The sequence below is a fragment of the Xylaria bambusicola genome (assembly GCF_022495145.1).
Source record: "Xylaria bambusicola strain CBS 139988 unplaced genomic scaffold F5B22scaffold_30, whole genome shotgun sequence".
NCBI classification, from domain to species: Eukaryota; Fungi; Ascomycota; class Sordariomycetes; order Xylariales; family Xylariaceae; genus Xylaria; species Xylaria bambusicola.
The window spans coordinates 370,984-390,499 of record NW_025953583.1 but is presented as its reverse complement, the minus strand read 5'-3'; the positions used below and the strand labels follow the sequence as shown (position 1 = coordinate 390,499).

Here is a 19,516-nt window from a genome sequence, read left to right as displayed (position 1 = left end):
TTGGATGCCGCCGATGTGATACCAGACCGAGACCAGGCGCCCAATCAAGGAGAAGGTTGACAGCTGTTAGCTGCATCTACAAAAGTGGCTGAAATACCGTGGGGGCGGAAACAGGCCACGACGCCCTCCAAGCGGATGCCGTCGGCCGTCGATTGGACCAGCAGGTTGTTGCTGACAACATTCACCCCCTTCATTCATACCCTACTGCATGCACACAGCAACGGATTCTCCTGACAGTGTGCAGCATATGTTACCTTTTAATTTCGTACTGCGATCAGGGATGATAGTATTGGAATGAGAGCGCGGGGTTGGGTAGCTTGGTGCCGCAGTGTGTGCGTATTCAATACCTCGCTTGATCGAATTTCTTTACTACCTATGTATCGTCGCATCAAAAGCTCAGACGATTTCGGGTACAGGAGAAGTGCCCATATTGCCTCCCCACCGTAGGCCGCGCGCCCATCATGACAGTCGCTTCCATACTATCAAACTGCACAGCCAACTTCAACCTGTATCCTACCACGTAGCAAAGAAGAAAGAGTGTGAGAGAAGAAGCCAGCTCGCCGCCCTCCCCAATCCTTCCAGGCAGCATTACGTTCTGCGCTTTCGTCATGTTAGCGGTTCTCTTCATAGGCGCCGTCCTTGCCTATGTTGCATGGACTATCGCTTGCTTGGAAGCGAATGTTCGTAAAGCGAAAGCCATCAAAGTCCCTGTTGTACGCCTCCCTATTGATTCAAATAATGTCCTATGGATTCTCCTCCAGCCGCAAGTCTGGAAGATACTCGACGCGCTTCCCATCGAATGGTCCTCCTACCCGCGATTTGTGCGCTTTTCTCGTCGCGGATGGTATTTCGCCGAAAGAGCAACCATTCATGAACAGATAGGACCTGTGTGGGCGCTCGTGAGTCCGGTCGCCATCAACATACATTTTGCGGACCCGGACACCATTCATGATATCGTTACACGGCGGGGTGACTTCCAACGACCGATTGCAGAGCTGAGTACGTTGTCTCTAGGGCCAGGGTGAGCCAGTAAACTGACGAGAACAGAACTCTTGGAACTCTACGGTCCATGCATCTCAACTGCAAAATGGGAAGAGTGGCCTCGGCATCGCAAAGTGATGGCTACACCTTTCAATGAAACCATTATGAAGTCCGTCTGGGATGAGTCCCTCCGTCAAGCTAAGGGGATGCTCCGGTCATGGGTTACTGCATCTACAGATGGTATAGCCAGCTATCAGAAAGATACGCGAGCCCTTTCGCTTAATGTGCTTGCTGCTACAGGTTTTGGCAAAAGCTATGATTTCCGGGGCTCCACAGAACCTCAAATTGATGACGAGGGAGGTTACCGAGACGCTCTCCAAACGGTCCTCGACAACATCATCCTCCTGATGTTAGTACCATTCAATGTTTTATGTAAGATGCCCAAGAGCTGGGCAAGAATCGGCAATGCAGGGATCTCTTTCCAGAAGCATATGGTGAAATTGCTGGAAGAGGAGACCAAGGCGCTTGCTCAAGGCCAACCGGGCTCTGGCGCAATCATGCCGTCTTTCGTCCGCGCCGCTGACATTCATCGTCACGAGTCTACTGCCGGGTCACCCTACAAAGTGACAAAAAAGGGTCTCTCTGTTGATGAGATTTTTGGCAATCTCTTCGTGATCAACTTTGCTGGGCACGATACAACAGCCAATACATTGGCCTTTGGCATGTTACTTCTAGGGGCGCATCCTGAAGTACAGGCTTGGCTGGCAGAGGAAATCTCGATCGTGACAGGAGATAGTCTTGTGGAGAGCTGGGACTACAAAGAGTTATATCCAAAGCTTAAGCGTTGCCGAGCCGTATTCTATGAAGTCTTACGTCTCTACCCGCCTGTGCCTGCATTGCCTTCAATTGCCTCCAATCATACGCAGGAGCTCAAGATAAGCACCCAAACGCTTCATATACCTAAAGGGGTCAATCTCACCGTCAACCTGAGAGCGATGCAAGTGGACCCAGCTTATTGGCCTGACGCAAACAGCTGGCTGCCCTCTCGCTGGATTTCAAATCCCGCGCCCCCGAAATCCCCCACGGCTATTCAACTAGCCAGCGAAGAGCTGATCATCCCAAGTAAGAGTATATTCTTTCCATGGGGCGAAGGGCCACAAATCTGTCCCGGAAAGAAGTTCGCTGAGGTACAGGCGGTCGCGGTATTGGCCTGCCTGTTCAATATGCATCGCTTGGCGATAAAAAAGCAGCCCGGTGAGAGTGAAGAGGCTGCAGTCAAGCGAGCCACTGAATGTAGCAACGATGTGGATTTGGAGATGCTCGTGAGACTGAGAGATGCGGATCGTGTGCACTTAGTTGCGAATGAGGCCTAAGCGTATTGGGCAAGCGGCGCAACCCCGCAATGATACCTGAGTGCTTCATCGCCGAAGCTGGCGTATCTTGGAATAGGCTCACAGTTGTTGTGGAATCTCAATTGGGAAGCATCACTTTCGTAATAATGAACGTATGGGAAGTATCATGACACCCGTCTATTGAGGGCATAGGGGATGTAAATTGTAAAGTGGTAGTAACCTAAGACAGAAATGTATGAATTTAACCTGGATCAAGAAACGTAGGAGGGAAACAGATTGTTGTTGACCTTAGGCCTCCAGTAACGGGATAATGTGGATTTATTCTCATAAGACATGACATCTAGACTACATGATAGGAAATAATACCGTATGCTCAGTGTATTTCGGTACCTAACCCAATGCGGGGGCACCAGTCAGGCACACAGTCAATCACCTGTCTCCGCCCCTCCATTGAGCTTGGATAATGGCCATCCTCGCTCCTTGAGGAATCGTAATACCCAAGAACTCATATCTTGGATCTGCCCTTTCAAAAAGCATCGCCCATGTCTCCGCATCACGCTCTCGAGCATTATTAAATGCCTTCATTGAGATATCCATCTGTCTGAACCCACGGTCTGCTGCGACGCTCAGCTGTCCTGGCTCGGGTATACAGATATCGCTCACTACAACTTTAGCCCCCCCTTTGAGAGCTGGTGTCAAAGATTCCAATATCTTGATGCAGTACTTGTCACTCCAGTCATGCATTACCCAGCGAAGGAGGTACACATCAGCATCTTTAGACGGCTGAGGTGTGAAGAAATCGTGTTCCATACCACGAATTCGCCCCTCGAGGTCCACTGGAACATGCTGCTTCAAGCCCTTGATGACTTGCGGCTGATCCTGGACAATTATCTCGATATGAGGATATTTCTGGGCAAGCGCAATGGCAGCTTTTCCATGCGCCCCGCCAACATCCACTATCGTGCGGACACTATTGAAGTCAAATCCGTCAAGTAGATGATCGATGCTGAAGCTGTGATGCGAATGAGAAAAGCTTTGCACGTCCATGAAACGCTGTTGTCGCAATGGGTCGCGCTTTATGACTTCAAATGGACTATCGTCCGTATTATGGCCCAAGGAATAGCCGCTTTCGTTGGGCTCCTCGCTTCCCGGCCATCGCTGAGTTGCGTCGACAGTTCGCGCCAGCGAGGGCCAGAACTCTTCAGCTATGTTGTCGATCCATGCCTTCAGTTTTGGATTGTTGATCAGCAGGCGAGATGCCGCCGTGTGTACGACTTTGTCTCTAGCAGGCTCGTGAAATACATGCCATGCTGCCGATAGACGTAGGAAGCGCGTCACATCCTTCAGGTTGAGACCTGCACCGGTTGCTATAGCTTGAAAAGTCGTGCCTTCTTGCAGTGGCACAAGCTCCGCGATATTGTATCGACAAATATACTGGATGCTGAGCATGAGATACTGGTCACCGGGGGAGCTCAGTATAAGGCCAAGGGGCCCAAGGAGAAGTTGATGTAATTCTTCCGTTGCCTCCAGAGCGGAGTTCCTAGCGGCTTCGATATCGCTTGGAAGCTGCTGATTTGGACCGAGCCCATCGCCATCTTTGTAAGATGGCTCAGGAAGAGAATGCATGGAGAAGTACTCTAGATACTTTACTGTGCTTCTTTGAACCTGTGTGAGAAGCTGCGTGACAGGGCCCACGTTAGGAGTTGCCATGATTCTTTCTTGTTTGCGATGTAACTGATACACACAAAGTTTAGAGTCTGGTTATCAAGTGGTAAATGGCGAGAGACTTCTTGCAGTGCAATCAGCTTTGGCCTAATTCAGAAGAAATACGATGAGGTGAAGAATGTTGAAAGTCCTACAACCAGGTGCGTTTACTATCCTTCAAGTCCAGGACACGATATAACGAAGTCATGTTATAATATCTTGTTCTTACACTTTATATGCCTACTTAGTAGCTACCTGCATAAGGTAGGTAGGTAGATACAGGTGAGTACCTAGTACAGTTGAAGTTTAGATACCTAAGATACCTAGAGGTGTGCTATAATAGTTAGATAGGGCCACTATCACGGATGAGTTGCTTAGGTAGGTGGTATAGATCGACAGGGCTATAGGCACCTACCTAGGTAAGTACTTAGGTAGTAGGTACTTGCAACTCTTAGGGTATCGTAGGCATGTATTCTAGGGGATGCACACTGAGGTTACGGCGTACAGCACCACTGAAAAGGTGAGATCAATGCGGCATCCTGTAGCCTGTTGGAATTTGCTTTTAGGCCACTCATGTCGCACCCGGAGATGGACATGGGGGCGGTGTTATGGGCATGTTGGTATGCCCGCAATACGATAGCCTGCTTTTGCATGTCCTCCATCAACAGTTAACAGTCCATTCTTGATACTACTGTGCTGACACTCCGTTCTCCTTGGTCCTGCGCCATGCATCTCAATGTGACAATGTGTAGCTCGGCGAGGTAATTAGGCTTGATGCCCCGAGACAGACTCATACGTTGTTGAGGCTGTTTCTGTAAACCCATATTTGGTATGCTGGCGGCAATACTACCTACTGGTAGCTGGGTACCTACCGGTACCTATACAGCGGCGCAGGAGAGGCGGGGGAGGGGTACCTAGTTCGATCGCGACGTGCCGACCCGCAGCCCACAAGCTGCACGGCCCTGGCTGCCTACCTAGCCTACCTACTAAGTACTTGAGTACCTAACAGGCAGCTAACGTGTCGGCATATGGCATACGGCCACCGTTGCGCCGCGGGGGAAACGCAAAGTGTTGTCTTGCTATTTTACGGAGGCAGCTCGAATCATACCTAGACCAGCCAACCATGGCTTGAGGCCATGGGACCTAGGGTCTGCCCAACCTTTCCCTTGGTCACTCTTCTGATTTCTCCTGGTTGTTTTTCTTTCGCTGCGGGACGAGGCGCAGTTGTGTTGTTCACGTCCAAACCAAAGGCCACCTAGAACCCATTGCAAGCTGTCCAAGTCCTCGACGTTTAGGAGATCATGACCAACTCCCCTAAAGCCCCTTTGGCGCTCGACACGTCTAATTATCTTTCAGGATGGAGGCTTTACATCGTGATCGCTTGCCTCTTCTTCGGATCGTTCCTTATTGCTCTCGATACAAACATCATCAATGTTGCGATACCACAGATATCGACTGACTTCAAAGCTCTTGGAGATGTTGCTTGGTATGGAACGGCTTACTTGCTCACCATCACCGCCTTCCAGCCTGTGTACGGCGCCATGTATAGATATTTCCAGACGGACATCGTATACCGGCTGTCGATCGCAGTGTTTGAAGGTACGAGCTCCATATCCTACTCATTGATTTAGCTGACGACAAGAAGTTGGTTCAATAATATGCGCTGCTGCTCCGAATTCGACTACGTTTATAGTAGGGAGGGCTTTTGCTGGGCTTGGGGCTGCGGGCATCCTCCAGGGTGCTCTCAGCATTATCAGCCAGGTTGTCCCTCTCCAGAAGCGTCCGCTTTATATGGGTGTCGTCATCAGCGTCTTCGTTATTGCTGTCACAGTAGGCCCAGTGCTTGGGGGTGTCTTCACTGAGAATGCCACTTGGAGATGGTGCTTTTGGATGTAGGTTCACTTTCTACAATGCATCGCCAGTGATACAAATACTAACACTATAAGAAATCTTCCAATTGGGGCGGTCGTTCTGGTGGGCTTGACCATATTTCTAAAGATTCAAACAACGCAAAGCGAAGACCGAGCACTCCCGTTCAAAAGGAAGCTTTACAACATGGATCCCCTGGGATGTCTTGTGTTCATTGGCACCGTGGTCTTACTGCTTCTTGCCTTACACTGGGCTGGTCAAACTAAACCATGGAATTCAGCAGATGTTATTGGGTGTTTAGTAGGCGCTGGTCTCTCGGCCCTGCTTTTTATCTACCTGGAATGGAAACGAGGCAACTCTGCCTTGATACCCCTTCGAGTGTTCAGGACCCGGTCAGTTTGGACTGGCGCGATGGTTCTGTTTTTCCTTGGGGCAGTAACTTACGTTGTGAGTGCTTATAATTTCTCAGATAACTTGACCAGATAACTGACTAGCTCAGAATGTCTTCTTTCTTCCTTTTTGGTTTCAGGGCGTTATAGGTATCAGCCCTATACGGACTGGCGTCAACTTCATACCCTACCTAGTTCCACAGCTTGTCTCGTTAATCATCGTCGGTGCAATCGTAAAGCAGTTTGGCTATTATGTGCCTTATATGATTGCTGGTGAATTGATATGTGTCGCTGGACAAGCGTTGCTTACTCAAATTCACCCCGACAGTCCCACACTCTACTGGGCAGCAGGACTGGTGGTGTCTGGCCTTGGCTCTGGCATGGCCATGCAATTACCTTATACAGCTGTTGCCCTTGTTCTAGCAGACCAAGACATTCCCGTCGGTAATGCCATCGCCGTGCTATTCTATCAGCTTGGGGGGGCAGTGTTCATATCTGTGGGACAAAACATCATAATCACTACCGTCCTCGACCTTGTTCACCAGCGATTGCCTAGGATCTCGGCAGAGGCAGTTCTTAGTGCTGGGGCAGCAAACCTTGCTGCTCTCGTTACTGGCCCTCAAGAGCTGATCATTTTGCGTAATGTCTGGAACACGGCTATTGCACGAACATTGATTCTAGGTACTGCTCTGGCAGGTGCATCATTGCCATTTACACTTGGGATGGAATGGCTCAACGCCAATAAAGTCGCTGCAGAAAGAGGTAACGCGGCCGAGGCAGATAGCAGCGAAGAGACCAAGCAGCAAGCTGCCGATTGCTGATGTTCATGTAGGAATAGAGACATATACAATGTAGGGAATGGTAATAATAATAAGAATGGTTAGGCAATCAACGCAGGTTCATTTGCTACGGTTTCGGGCTTGCTGTTCACAACAACGGTTTCAATATGGGAACCGGATGCTCCCACTGGCTCAAGTAGATGCGTTATGGTCGCAGATAGATATCCCAATGTGTATCGTTAGTGCGTGCTTACGCATCAACAATCATGTGTCAATACCTTCAATTACGGACTTGACAATAGCCTGCTTTTGTGTGTTACCCACCAACATTCATGTCTCAATACCTACAATTACAGACCCCGAAATAGCCTGCTTTGGCGTCTATCAGATGAGACACACCTATGTGGCGACCTTGCGGAATTGTAGGTGATTGGAGGACCCCCTAAAGATAGGACTCGACTGGTTGGCTGCTTCCTGCAGTACGAGACAACCAACAGCATCTCCTCTCACAGCAAGAATGGGGGCTGCTTCCTTCATACTGTCGTGTGCGTATTCTTGAAGTCAGCGGTAAACGGGTGAACGGGAGCTCACACTTTCAAGCTGTGTCGTTAGGATCTACATGTTTGGCCTTACCTATATCATATATCCAGGCCATACCCCACCACCATCACTGCTCTTCCTTCAAGTTCACCAATTCTAAACTTGCCTTAATTCCCAGTCGAGGTCTCCAAGCTACTATAAAATAGTTACCATGTCTGACAATACACCCGCTCTTCCTTCAGTAGAGAGAGTGAAGCAGACAGTTTTCCTCGTGAGTTAAGCAGACCGAACGGAATTGCTCACCTTACTAATTCGTGTTAGGCTATTACATGGACGGCAACCTGGGTTTCTTTCACACTTGTGATTTTTCGTCTTGCCACTAGGGCCAAGTCCAGCAGAACGCTCTTAGTGGAAGACTACTTGGTTATTCTTGCGTGGCTGCTACTTCTCGTGTCTGCCGTCCTATGGCAAATCAAGAGTAGTGTACTGTACTGGATGTACGATATCCAGTCTGGCAAGGTTGCCCCAACTCTTGAATTCCCTATTGAGTATTCTGCCTTCTTGCGACTCGTGGTTGCTTGGAATACATTCTTCTATTCATCCCTTTGGGCTGTGAAGTTCTCTTTCCTTTTCTTCTTCCGGCGTCTTGGGTCAAACGTGTCTGTGGGTCGAATTTGGTGGTGGGTGGTCACGACTGTTACTCTAGCTGGCCTGATTGCATCGATTGCAGACATTGATTACAAATGTACTGTGAACAACCTCGCATACATTATGGGTACGTTCAAATTTAAGATAATCAATCCTTTTGAACTCCACTGACGAAGTCCTAGAGAAATGTTCACTTGTCAAAGGTGTACGATTCGATGATAACACGTTCTATGGCAATATGGCTATTGACATCGCAACTGATCTGCTCATTCTCTCCATTCCTTTTCGAATTCTATGGAACGTCCAGATTCCACTCAAGAAGAAGGCCATCCTTCTAGGTATTTTCTCATTGACCATAATCATCATTATCACATCCATACTTCGCGTGGTGTTGGTGAAAGGAGTAGGTAGCGCAACGCGAGTGTCCAGTATAGATTGGCTATATTTATGGTCCAACGTGGAGGTTGGGATTGGTATGTTACCTCAGCCCGCAGCTCGAATGATAGTAAGGGCAAATCGAGAAACTGACTTAATTATATAGCGATCAGTGTCGCTTGCCTTGCCTCTTTCCGTCAACTCTTCGTCTTCAAACAGGCCCATGGTAAAGGCAGCCAGGCAACTAGAGGCAGCCTTCGGAGCTTTCTACGGAATTATCATTTCAAGAAGCTTTTATCTAGATCTACCTCACACGAAGGATCTAAGCAAAACTGGACTTACCCATTGGAACACTCAGCAGCTAATGATTCTCAACATCATATCGTGCCGCTACAGTCCGTCCATGTGAATCGTAGTGTTGACATCACCATGGATATGGCCACACCGGAACTGGATAGCAGAATGTATGCGCAAAACAGAGGTTTTAGTTTTGGATGACGGAATCTGATGGGGAAGGTGGGAAAGAGAGTCGTGTATAGGAATCATTTAGTTTTCACACGAAGCTTGGAACCACATAAGTTTCATAGGGTAGCTCGTTCACAACCTGTCACAATACATGCACTGAAACCCGTTATTAAATTTCGTTATTTGCATAGATGGCCTCTACATCATACTCTGCGGTTGGCGGAAAACAAATAACCGCACACTTTACCGACAAGTGATAGGTATGTAAGGTTAAGACTGAATGGAGCCGACAGTTATTGAAAACCTGGCAGGACATGAGGTGCCCATCTCACCGCAGTGTAGCCTGCCGCCCAGCCCAATAATACAAGACTTACTTACCTCCCTACAGTAAGTAGGTTGGTGTCTCGGAACCAACAAAATTAGCAACAAAGAGCCGATCAGACCCTGTCTCACCCGTGTCACGTATGGTTCTAATTACTTCCACTTTTCGGGTCGGCTCTCTAAGTAGTATTACACCCGCATTCGCGCCGATTGGTTCCATCGTCTCCTGTTGTGTGGGCCGTGTAGCGGGAATACGCGCGAACTGCCTAACTGCCACTCACCTCACTGTAGCAAGGCAACTACCATACTACCCAAGAAGCTGAAACTTGCGCACTGGATGGCTTCTGCCTATGACGATGTAATAGTAGCCACACCGCTTGATGCTACTGGCTTAGGTGAATCATCTTCGTCAGTCGATCCAAGTACTTATCATAACGTGAAAAGGGGGGAGTCTGGAAAGTGAAAGCCTAGTCGCTATCCCAAAGGCTAGCGACCGAGTACTACGAGATACAAACTCTTATATTTTTCATGTACTTATTATATGGAAGCCCGTTTTCGAATGAACTTCATTTCAAACGAAAACTTTTCAACGTACGGCTGTTATGTGCGTAACGTGTACTTAGGGATTTGCATTCTACAATGTTTCGCGAAGGCTACGACGCCATCCGCTAAAGTTCTGAACTGCGAAGCGATTACGATCGTTTTGGTAGTTCGCAACACACCACGAAATATAGCCATAGAGTAGTACCAATCCCACCTTTCTGTAGCAACAATCGTCACCGTTTCTTACACTAGCTATTGTTTCATTGTGTGATTCAACACTACGTACGGAGTAAACCAACTGCATGTTGGTGGAAGGGTTTGTGGCTGGCCGACTGCAACCTACCTAGGTACCTAACACAGTAACCGAATCAATGTATCCTGTGTATTGACATACTCCATTAGGTACTGGGTACTTGGTACGATACGCTGACAGCGAGGGTATGTCCAGCAAACTGTCTCTCCGGTACTATAACAAGGGCAGAGACCTGGGCTTGGAACCTGATGCTCCTCGCAATACAATGATCAATTAGGGCTGCATGAGTCCTTGGCCAACCAATCCCTTCTTGGCCTTGGTGGCTTGACTCGGCTCTATATACAACTGGTCTGCCAGCCCAGACCGCCTAGGTCGCAAGGGCTTGCTTCAGGAAGTGAAGACTACATAGCCTCACTTTCCACTGTTGCCCAATATTGCCCGCATGTCTTGCAAGATCATGAGTAGCCTGAAATAGCCTTTCTTACGGCCGAAGTGCAAGGCGATCTGTATATTCGGCTTGTAAATGTCAGGTACACACTCCCACGTCTAAGTATCCTTAAACCTTGTATACCGGTAGATCGTAGCTAACTTGATATATGGGACAATCATCGTTTTGATTACCGAGACTATCTTATTGGTCTGATGGATGCGCCAGTACTCCAACCTCCCACTCTCAGGCTGTAGCTTCTATTTTTGTGCCCAGCCTGCCTCAACGGTGTGATATTCTGATACAACCTTGGCCGCATGTAGGACGAGTACGTATTTTTGCCTATTGGATCCCATCGTAATGGCGACGTACCTATTACCGTTGGCAGGACTAGTCGCATGACAGCATCCCGCCTCGTGCTCCTCGTGCTGTTCGTGCCTCGTTTGTCTCTCGTTGTTGGTGTTCTACACAACCTGCACTAAGAGTGCGTAAGCGGACTTCTCTCAGCCCCCATGTGGAACACAACAGCCGTTTGCTTCCTAGGACGGCCGTTTGGTTGTCTTCCATTTCTGTCGTGGTACTGCGTGACTGACTCATTGTTGAGCCAAATAATCAGCCTTATGGTTGTATTCGATACTTCCCGTGAATGAGTTGATGATCAGGGTTGCAAGGGCAACTAGCCTGGGCGGCTATGGTGTTGATAATAATAACTTAGAATGATACCTTAACTAGGGCATCATTACTCGCGATCCATGACGTATCATACAACTTGCTCGACTTCGATGATAAGGAATCTAGCAGCACGCCAACCCGTTATATCTTATTACATGTCTTTGCTGTAACTATCTCATATCTATAACTGGGACTCATTAACTATTGGCAGCACTCGCATTCTTATTAGAACATTGATCATGACTTATCTTGTGACAAAGGCAATAATGTTGGGAACCACCCCTATCCCTGTGACGCCGGACATTCTCGAGGGTCTCGTGTTGCTTTGCACGATTCTATTCTCGCTCTGTTTCATCACCCTTTCCCTAGCGAAAGCCCAATCACCGCGGAGTCCTCATAGTGTACCTTACTCTATCCCTATCCTTAAAAGCACTATTCCTTTTGCTTTTGATGGATTCAACTTCCTACACAATGCTCTGTAAGCTCTCAATGTGCCTGAATTCTCATAACGCTCTAAACTAAATGCCATAATAGTCGTCAATTTCCCTATGCTTCCACACTACAGATTTCAACAGTTGTCGGTGATATCTACCTTGTAACTGGTCCTAAAAACGTTAATGAGGTCTTCCGCAGCCCTCGCCTTACTATTACACGATCATGGAGTCTCGTTCTTCGACAATGTTTCGGAATGAAGCAAAGATCGGTTGACGCATACCTCGCTGATACATCTGGGACACGGTACAAACCAATTCCTGGGAGCTCAGCTAAGCCGAAGGGTCGCATAAGCCTTATGACGCATGAGAATCTCAATGCAGGTCTCTTGCAAGGCGGGCTTGGCCCAGCTACTGATCGATTTGAGACCCTTTTCCAGGAGTCACTACAAGCTATGGACATCGGGCATGATTGGGCATATATGCCAGACATTACGGAGTTCTTTCAGAATCATCAGGGCTCGGCGCTAATACGCACACTTTTCGGAGAAGGATTACTCACCCAAGAGTCTCATTTCATCAGCGATCTGTGGGTGTTTGATGAGGGAGTTATGAACCTTGCCCGAAGGATACCGAGAGTGTTCATTTTGAAAACTGCTCGTGCACGCGATAGGCTTTTAGCAGCAGTCAAAAGGTGGCAACAAGCTGCGTTGACCTCTCAAAAAAATTCAGAGTATACCCGTGATTCTGTCACTGACCCCAGCTGGGGTACGAAGATGATGAGAGAAAGATATCACACACTCCTTGGTGCTACTGGTCAAGATGAATCATCAGTGGCCTCAACAAATCTGGCATTTATATGGGCGTGAGTACCATACCTCGGCCTATTCAGTACCTATTTGCAGAAAACTGATCTTTACAGCTCGGCCACAACGGTTGTACCATCCTCTACCACAATGGCTATTCAAATTTTTCGATCTCAGTCATTGCTTACCTCATTACGTGGTTCACTTTCTCGTCTTCCACCAACTCCCACCATAAAGGAGCTAGAATCCATTCCTCTTCTACTGTCTACATACGCAGAGACGTTGCGATTTGGGATCCATATTCATATTCCGAGGACTGCACCACACCATGACCTTTCTGTCAATAACACCATCATACCAAAGGATCATCTCATCCTTATTAACACGCGACTGGCTCATACCGATGAAGAAGTGTGGGACACACATCACGGCATGCGACCGCTCGATGAGTTTCATGCTGACCGATTTATTATCGACCCTAATGATCCAACGAGCGGTCCTACTCGGAAAAAGCAGCCAATTCCAATTGAAAAACTGGAACATGGCGCTTATTTCTCTGCCGAGGGCCTCGAAGGCGCCTGGATTCCATATGGCGGTAAGTGAAAAGCGAGTTCCTTTCTGCTCGGTCGCAATAAGCTGACGTTCTCTAACAGGTGGTCAAAATGCATGCCCTGGACGCCTTCTCGCAAAGCGGATCATGCTTCTCTCAACTGCATACCTGATTAACAATTTCGACATAGAACTCCTAGAAGAGGAGAAAGGCCTTCATTTCACATCGCCGCGGTTCGGGTTTGGCGTCAGTAAGCCCCAAGGCCCGGTGCGTTTTCGAATACGACGACGGAATCATACATGTAATTCGGAATGTGCGTATTATGTAGATACTTGAAAACCCACTCCGTGGTTGAGAACCACTGGTAGATAGTTAGTTTGACTCATTTAATTTTAGATAAGCGTCTGATGAGAAGAAGAAGCTGGGTGTTATCTGTTATGTGTATATCAATTGCATCACATTCATTCTTTGCTCAGATTCGTTGCCCGGATTCTTTGCCCTCCGTGTTTCCGCGATTCGTTGATCGCCTAGACATTGTGCCTATAACGCCCAGCCCTATTCAGTACCTAGGTACTTACCTAGGTATCAAGTGCCTATATATGTAGCCATTTAGGTACGTAAGTATGTATGCAGTACCTATACTAGTACAAACGGTGATGGGCATATATAACCTCGACCTCCGTACATAGGTACATAGATAGGTATGGAGTTAGGTACCTAGTACTATTACTTGCCGAGCCCGTTGGATAAAGGCATTCTATTTCTACATACCTAACTACCTAACTACATACACAGTACCTATGTATATACCTAGGCACCTACAGTAGGTACCTAGGCAGGTAGGTAGGACTGCATGCTTATCACGCCTATAGCCAGCCAGCCGTAAGGCATCGGCCCACTATTTTAGGCTAGGTGCCATTCAGTGGAGGTATTGCGACTTTTCGCTGTGCTAGTTCAGTCACAGGTACTGTAGCCTATAGGTACCTATGTCGTTGGTACACCCAGCATGCTAACACGGCCTGGATGAGGGTGTTCCTGTTTCGATGGAACTCAGCTAGCTATCTCAGTAGATAGGTCTTGTATAAATATCTCCTTTTCACGTAGAAAATGCAATAGCCGAGAATTGGCATTGTCTCTAACCTGGCCTTGTGACATCTGCCTCACTTTTGCGACTATTCTTTGCTCAAGAGTTTGGCTATTTTGTTCTACTGCTTGACAAGAGAAACTAATTTCCAATGCTATACCTCGGTGGAATAGGAGATTCCTGTAAAGTCGAAATGATTCTGCTCACATCATTAGCTCTGGGTATTCTCATATTGTGTTTTCACACCCTAACTGCGAGTCACGAGCCCAATGAACCCCCCCTCATTCGTCCTGGTATTCCAATTGTCGGACACCTTATTGGCATGATCCGACATGGCTCAGGTTACTACAGCAAAATCAAGTTAGTTGCGCGCCTCATACTTCACTCTTCCCTAAACTAAGATCGTTGCTAGCAAGAAGTACAATTTACCGATATACACGCTCCCTATGCCTCGAGGGAAGGTTTATATAGTTAATTCACCCCGTCTGATTGCAGCTATAGACCGCCGCGCCAAAACTATATCATTTGCCCCCTATGTTGTGCAGTTTGCCAAAAGAATCTTAGCCCCCAGCCAGCAGGCTATTTCCGCTCTCGAAGAAGACCTGCTTGAGAAACAAGGCCCGGTGGGACTACGCCCAGAAACCTTGAAAGTCATGCACGACTCTCTTGCGCCCGGTGGACCACTCGAGGATACAACTCAAGTGATGCTCGAGGGAGTAATGGGTGTACTCAACTCAATGAGGAGCAGCGGCAAGTGCGGCGAGATTGAGTTGTTCGACTGGACCCGTAGATTGGTCACTAAAGCCAGTACCGATGCTATCTATGGGGCAAAATTCAATCCCTTTAAGGATGAGGGGGTATATAATGGGCTTTGGTATGTTCGAAACGAGCACTGATAGATCTAGTGAAGTTGACTAATATGGCTATCTAGGACAATTGACAAAGATTTTGTCCTATTAGGACTCAATGTCCTCTCCAATTTTATGACACCCAGGGGCAGTCAAGCGAGGACTAGTTTCTTTAATGCCATGCGTGCTTATTACGACAAAGGTGGCCACGAGTACGGTTCGAGACTTGTTAGGGACCGCTATGAAGTCAGCCTTAAACACCGCCTGTCTCGAACTGACATAGAGCATTTCAACCTGAGCGTTAGTTATGGACTTCTGGTCAACACTGTGCCAGCTACAGCTTGGACTCTATTTCACGTCTATTCCAACCCTCTACTGTTGAGAGAGATAAGGCATGATATAGAATCTCGTCTGGGTCGATTGAGGACTCACGCTATTGAAGTCAACATTCCGACTCTCATTGAAGATTGTCCACTGTTGATGTCCCTTGTTCAGGAGGTCCTTCGCATCCACAGCACCAATGCCTCTGGCCGTGTAGTGCTAGATGACACCCTGATTGATGACGAATATCTCCTCAAAAAGGACGCTATTCTTCTTATTCCCTCCGCAGATCTTCACAGCAACCAGTCCATATGGGGCTCTAACGCGACTGCATTGGATCCAAGACGCTTCATGAATCAAAGAGAGCCCACAGGGAAGCAGAAGGTCCCGGCTTGTGCATACCGTGCGTTTGGAAGTGGTGCAAGCGTCTGCCCGGGTCGCCACTTCGCCATGAACGAGATTTTGTCCATTTTAGTCGTAATGGTGTTGAAATATGATATGAGCCCCGTGCAAGGTGAATGGACTATGCCGAAGACAAAAAGTCATATCACGACAAGCATCCTAACTCCAGCTGAAGACTTGAAGGTTGAAATGAGGGAAAGAGAATGTATGAAAGATTTGGAGTTGAAGCTGGTCTGGAGAGCTGAGAAAAGCAGCAGACGATGAATTGTGAAGCATGCTGTAACGGAACCGAATCGAGCAAAATACTCAGGTTACTGAGTTTCACTAATACGTGATGGAACAATCTATTTTACACAATTTTATTCATGCCTGGACATATTTACATCTAGTATGAAAATAAGCGGCCTTCACTTGTATGTTCTTCTGTGAGACATCGAAGATAGGGCAACACACTACGCAGAGCCGTATCATCCCCTAATCAGATCGTAACCCAGTACGGCGCTCTATTAGGGTCAAGCGCATTCCAGAGGAACGGCATGCCCTGTGAGAGTCCGTCGGCGTCGAACTTGCGCGAGCGGACAACCTTGCTGAACGCATCCATCTCCACGCGGAAGGCCGCCGCCGCCTTTTTCGTCTCAGGGTTCATGCGGGCCAGGATTTCGGAGTCGTCGAACAAGTATGAGAGGGTCTGGTTGGTGTCTAGGAACTGCGGCCGGTTGAACGCAGCCAGTAGCGAGATCTGTCCGACGGCGGCAGCTAGTGGCGGCATGTACTGCATAATGTTGGTAACACCCTTCTCCGTCGGCAGCGGGTGGTAGAAAGCGAGCGGGTGTAGCGGCAACGATGCCGTCGAGGCTACGGGGCTGTTGGAGTTAAGCACGCCGTGTTGCACGGCGACTAGGTAACACATGTGTGTCATAATGTCGACGACGCCATCGACGTCGGTGACGGCCGTGGGGAAATCTTTAATCTCGGCAGGTCCGGCCTCCTTAATCCATGCCTGCAGCTCCTTGTCCGCGGTCACGTCGTCGGACGTAAGGTAGTACGATGATACAAAGGACTTCATAAAAGTGCGGATCGCGTCTGTTACGAGGGTCGCGTCCTCGAGGTAAGGGAAGCTCTTGAGTTTGGGGCCGAAGGCGCTGTTAAGCAGCCCGCGGCTCTTTAGGTTGGCCTCCAGATAATTGGCACGGAACTTGCTCGCCAAGCCGGATTGGTATAGTGCGTCGGTGTACTACAACTCTCGCAGTCAGTTATTGTCATTTAGAGCGCGATTTGTGAGGGTTTCGGCAGCTTCTAGACGCTTTTTTGTCATGGAAAACCTTCTGCCCTGAAAGTTGTAAAACAATACTTGTGAGAAACACGTACCACGCCTGCACTTGATCCTGCCCAGGGAAATAACTGGTCAACTGGGCCGCCGACGTTGATAAGTCGTTGCTCCGCGGAGTGACGCATCGCCCATGCCTGTTTCATCAGTCGGTGAAGAAAGGGCATGAGAGGGTGTTCTTCGCTCAATGTTCGGATAGCAGCCAAATAGACGATCTCGGCGGTCTCGTGGCCGGCAGCCAAGTGGAACCATTGAGTGAACCATACATCATTCAAGTTGAACATCAACTTGGCCAACGTCCAGTCATTCTCCTCGTCTTCAGGCGTGTAGACGAGGTCTGATCCCTCGACATTCGGCTTGATGGCCAGAGGCAAGAAGTCACCTGACTCGGGGTGGATATAAAAGTAAGCCTGGCAAGCTGCACCAAACTTAATATCGCTGCTTCGGGGTAGGTCTTTCTGGTCCAAGTAGTCGATGATAAAGAGACGGCCCTGGGCTTGAAGCTGCTCAAGCGACAGTCCGGTGATCGATGCCGCGTTGGCAACGGTGAATAATAATCCGTCGTTTGCGCCCACCCGGGCAACACTGGCTGGAGCTACAGAGAGGCGCTCCATAGAGAAGAGGAGGTCGCTCGTGTAGTTTGACAGCATACCTATATAGGGTCCTTCCGGAACAGTTATAACCCATTCATGGTCGTAAAGCTTGTGGTACTCGTCAAGCGACTTGATACCCCCCGTCTTTATAGGTCAGTTAAGAACAACGGTTTCCACAAGCAAAGGAAGATCTTACAGCGTTTACAGCGTCCAAGGCATTCTGTTTATCAATGCCAACGTTGGCAGTGTGCTTGTCCTCTGTTAGATTTACGAGATTAGCAGGTTGTTACTGCAGCATCTTGTGTGCATCACAAGCTGCGAACCACAAAAAGGTCACCACGAGTAGAACACGCATTGTAACGGGCCTTGGTATTGACATACGGAAAGCGAAAAGAGTGTTGGTATCCGCCTTAGTAGCGACGTCAGCTAAAGCGCCGACCGGATAGAAAGATGTATTGCCGGCTATAGATGGCCCGTATTGCCAACCCTCACGCTTCACTCGAAGAGCCTCAGCTCTCGCTGATACGTTGACACTGAGCGAAGGAAGAGAGTAGGGGTCTTCGGCCAGTCTGCTAATATGAGCGCCTCCCCGTGGGAACCCGCCTCCTCGAATGGCAGCCGCCTCGACCGCGACGCCAGCGCAGAGAATGCTGGGAAGTACTTTGACCATGTTGAATTATACCTCCTCAAGCCAAAAGAAGTAAATAAATGAATGACTAGATCGTATAGCGACGGGTTCGGACCAAAAGAGTCATGGGTCCGTGAAGAAATGGGAGAAAAGGAGGAAGATATCTCGAGATAAGCACATTAGAGTGAGCTATGGTTGGGAATATATTATACTATCATGCGATGCCTATATCCCTGTGCTGATTATCAACGATCATGATCCTCCCACGTGCTACAATGCTAGGATCCTTGGCCTCTAACGCCAAGTGATGTTAATTAAATGAGGCTGACAAGGGGCCGTATTTAGGCACGATGTCAAAGCTATACTATGTTAGGCCTCCAATGTCACCCAACCCGGCCCTACTGTATGGGTTTCGGTCAACAGTAGTTATTGTGGTGTTGATTCCCGCTACTTATCAAAAGAAATCTCTTACCCATTATGTCCGACTCATCGGTATCTCGCGCCAAGGCCTACCGGATTAGCACGGCTCCATCCAATCTTCCTTGAGCCAACGGCTCCGTAGGGGCTTACGGTATTTGTCAATCCCTAAATTGTCCGTGTGAGTAATCACTACTAATACTACTGCAGTCGGGCGCGCCGACTATGCGGCTCCTTTACCGGGTCCGACCGCCGACAGTGCCGGCTCTAGCGTGCTCAAGCAACCCGTAGTGAGTTAGATGATGCTCTTAATATTTGCTATCGACATGCACCTAGCCTATCCAACATGCCCTTTTTTTGGGACGAAACCCTTTATTCCTTTCAGAATAGCATGTGAACTTATTTTTATCGCAAGCTCTGACGGGCTCTGCTCTGATGTATTTTCTGGCGTACAAGAGCTCTCCACTTCGAATTCCATTGATCTGGCTCGTCCTAAGCCATTAAACCAGTGCCCAGTCAGTCCATCGGTCTCGAAGGTCTCCGAAAAGAGGGTCCCCGATATTCTCTACACTAGCCCATTGCCGCCGAACCTGCGGATTTGAAGTGGGCTAAGTCCCTATGTAGCAGACAAATTGGCCGGCGCCATTTCTAGTAACAGAAGGTAAAGGTTTTAGGGGGTTGGCACAGGGGAGAGTAGTTCTATGAAACCTATTCGATCCTGATTACTTCAGCCATGAATTGAAGCTGTATTATTGCTTTGGTAAGTATTAGTAGGTATATCTTTACTGCTG

The 19,516-nt window shown here is 48.4% G+C and overlaps 7 protein-coding genes across 7 annotated transcripts; 5 read left to right on the top strand and 2 right to left on the bottom strand.

Annotated features, from left to right (window-relative positions):
• Positions 1 to 173: 173 nt before the first annotated feature.
• Positions 174 to 2,354, top strand: F5B22DRAFT_657377 (cytochrome P450; the record flags this gene model as incomplete). The annotated part of the gene is made up of 2 exons (XM_047980036.1): positions 174 to 999; positions 1,048 to 2,354. Exons 1-2 carry the CDS (start codon positions 609 to 611, stop codon positions 2,352 to 2,354), a joined length of 1,698 nt encoding a protein of 565 aa, XP_047829484.1. The 5' UTR covers positions 174 to 608.
• A 204-nt stretch (positions 2,355 to 2,558) lies between these two features.
• On the bottom strand, positions 2,559 to 4,320 carry F5B22DRAFT_278327 (S-adenosyl-L-methionine-dependent methyltransferase). Its single transcript, XM_047970262.1, has 2 exons — positions 4,193 to 4,320; positions 2,559 to 4,067 (listed from the first exon to the last, which is right to left on the bottom strand). Exon 2 carries the CDS (start codon positions 4,041 to 4,043, stop codon positions 2,763 to 2,765), a length of 1,281 nt encoding a protein of 426 aa, XP_047829483.1. The 5' UTR covers positions 4,044 to 4,067; positions 4,193 to 4,320; the 3' UTR covers positions 2,559 to 2,762.
• A 1,018-nt stretch (positions 4,321 to 5,338) lies between these two features.
• Positions 5,339 to 7,116, top strand: F5B22DRAFT_637327 (MFS general substrate transporter; the record flags this gene model as incomplete). Its single annotated transcript, XM_047977426.1, has 4 exons — positions 5,339 to 5,636; positions 5,683 to 5,929; positions 5,984 to 6,353; positions 6,406 to 7,116. The coding sequence occupies 4 exons, from the start codon at positions 5,339 to 5,341 to the stop codon at positions 7,114 to 7,116; spliced, it is 1,626 nt and encodes a 541-aa protein (XP_047829482.1).
• Positions 7,117 to 7,825: 709 nt separating this feature from the next.
• Positions 7,826 to 9,135, top strand: F5B22DRAFT_648004 (uncharacterized protein; the record flags this gene model as incomplete). The annotated part of the gene is made up of 4 exons (XM_047978966.1): positions 7,826 to 7,885; positions 7,936 to 8,389; positions 8,445 to 8,735; positions 8,804 to 9,135. The coding sequence occupies 4 exons, from the start codon at positions 7,826 to 7,828 to the stop codon at positions 9,133 to 9,135; spliced, it is 1,137 nt and encodes a 378-aa protein (XP_047829481.1).
• A 2,449-nt stretch (positions 9,136 to 11,584) lies between these two features.
• Positions 11,585 to 13,441, top strand: F5B22DRAFT_637326 (cytochrome P450; the record flags this gene model as incomplete). The annotated part of the gene is made up of 4 exons (XM_047977425.1): positions 11,585 to 11,796; positions 11,853 to 12,614; positions 12,672 to 13,150; positions 13,209 to 13,441. 4 exons carry the CDS (start codon positions 11,585 to 11,587, stop codon positions 13,439 to 13,441), a joined length of 1,686 nt encoding a protein of 561 aa, XP_047829480.1.
• A 941-nt stretch (positions 13,442 to 14,382) lies between these two features.
• F5B22DRAFT_637325 (cytochrome P450) lies at positions 14,383 to 16,024 on the top strand (the record flags this gene model as incomplete). The annotated part of the gene is made up of 3 exons (XM_047977424.1): positions 14,383 to 14,549; positions 14,602 to 15,063; positions 15,121 to 16,024. The coding sequence occupies 3 exons, from the start codon at positions 14,383 to 14,385 to the stop codon at positions 16,022 to 16,024; spliced, it is 1,533 nt and encodes a 510-aa protein (XP_047829479.1).
• A 214-nt stretch (positions 16,025 to 16,238) lies between these two features.
• F5B22DRAFT_637324 (lipoxygenase) lies at positions 16,239 to 18,350 on the bottom strand (the record flags this gene model as incomplete). Its single annotated transcript, XM_047977423.1, has 4 exons — positions 16,239 to 16,994; positions 17,129 to 17,824; positions 17,877 to 17,938; positions 18,062 to 18,350. 4 exons carry the CDS (start codon positions 18,348 to 18,350, stop codon positions 16,239 to 16,241), a joined length of 1,803 nt encoding a protein of 600 aa, XP_047829478.1.
• Positions 18,351 to 19,516: the final 1,166 nt, after the last annotated feature.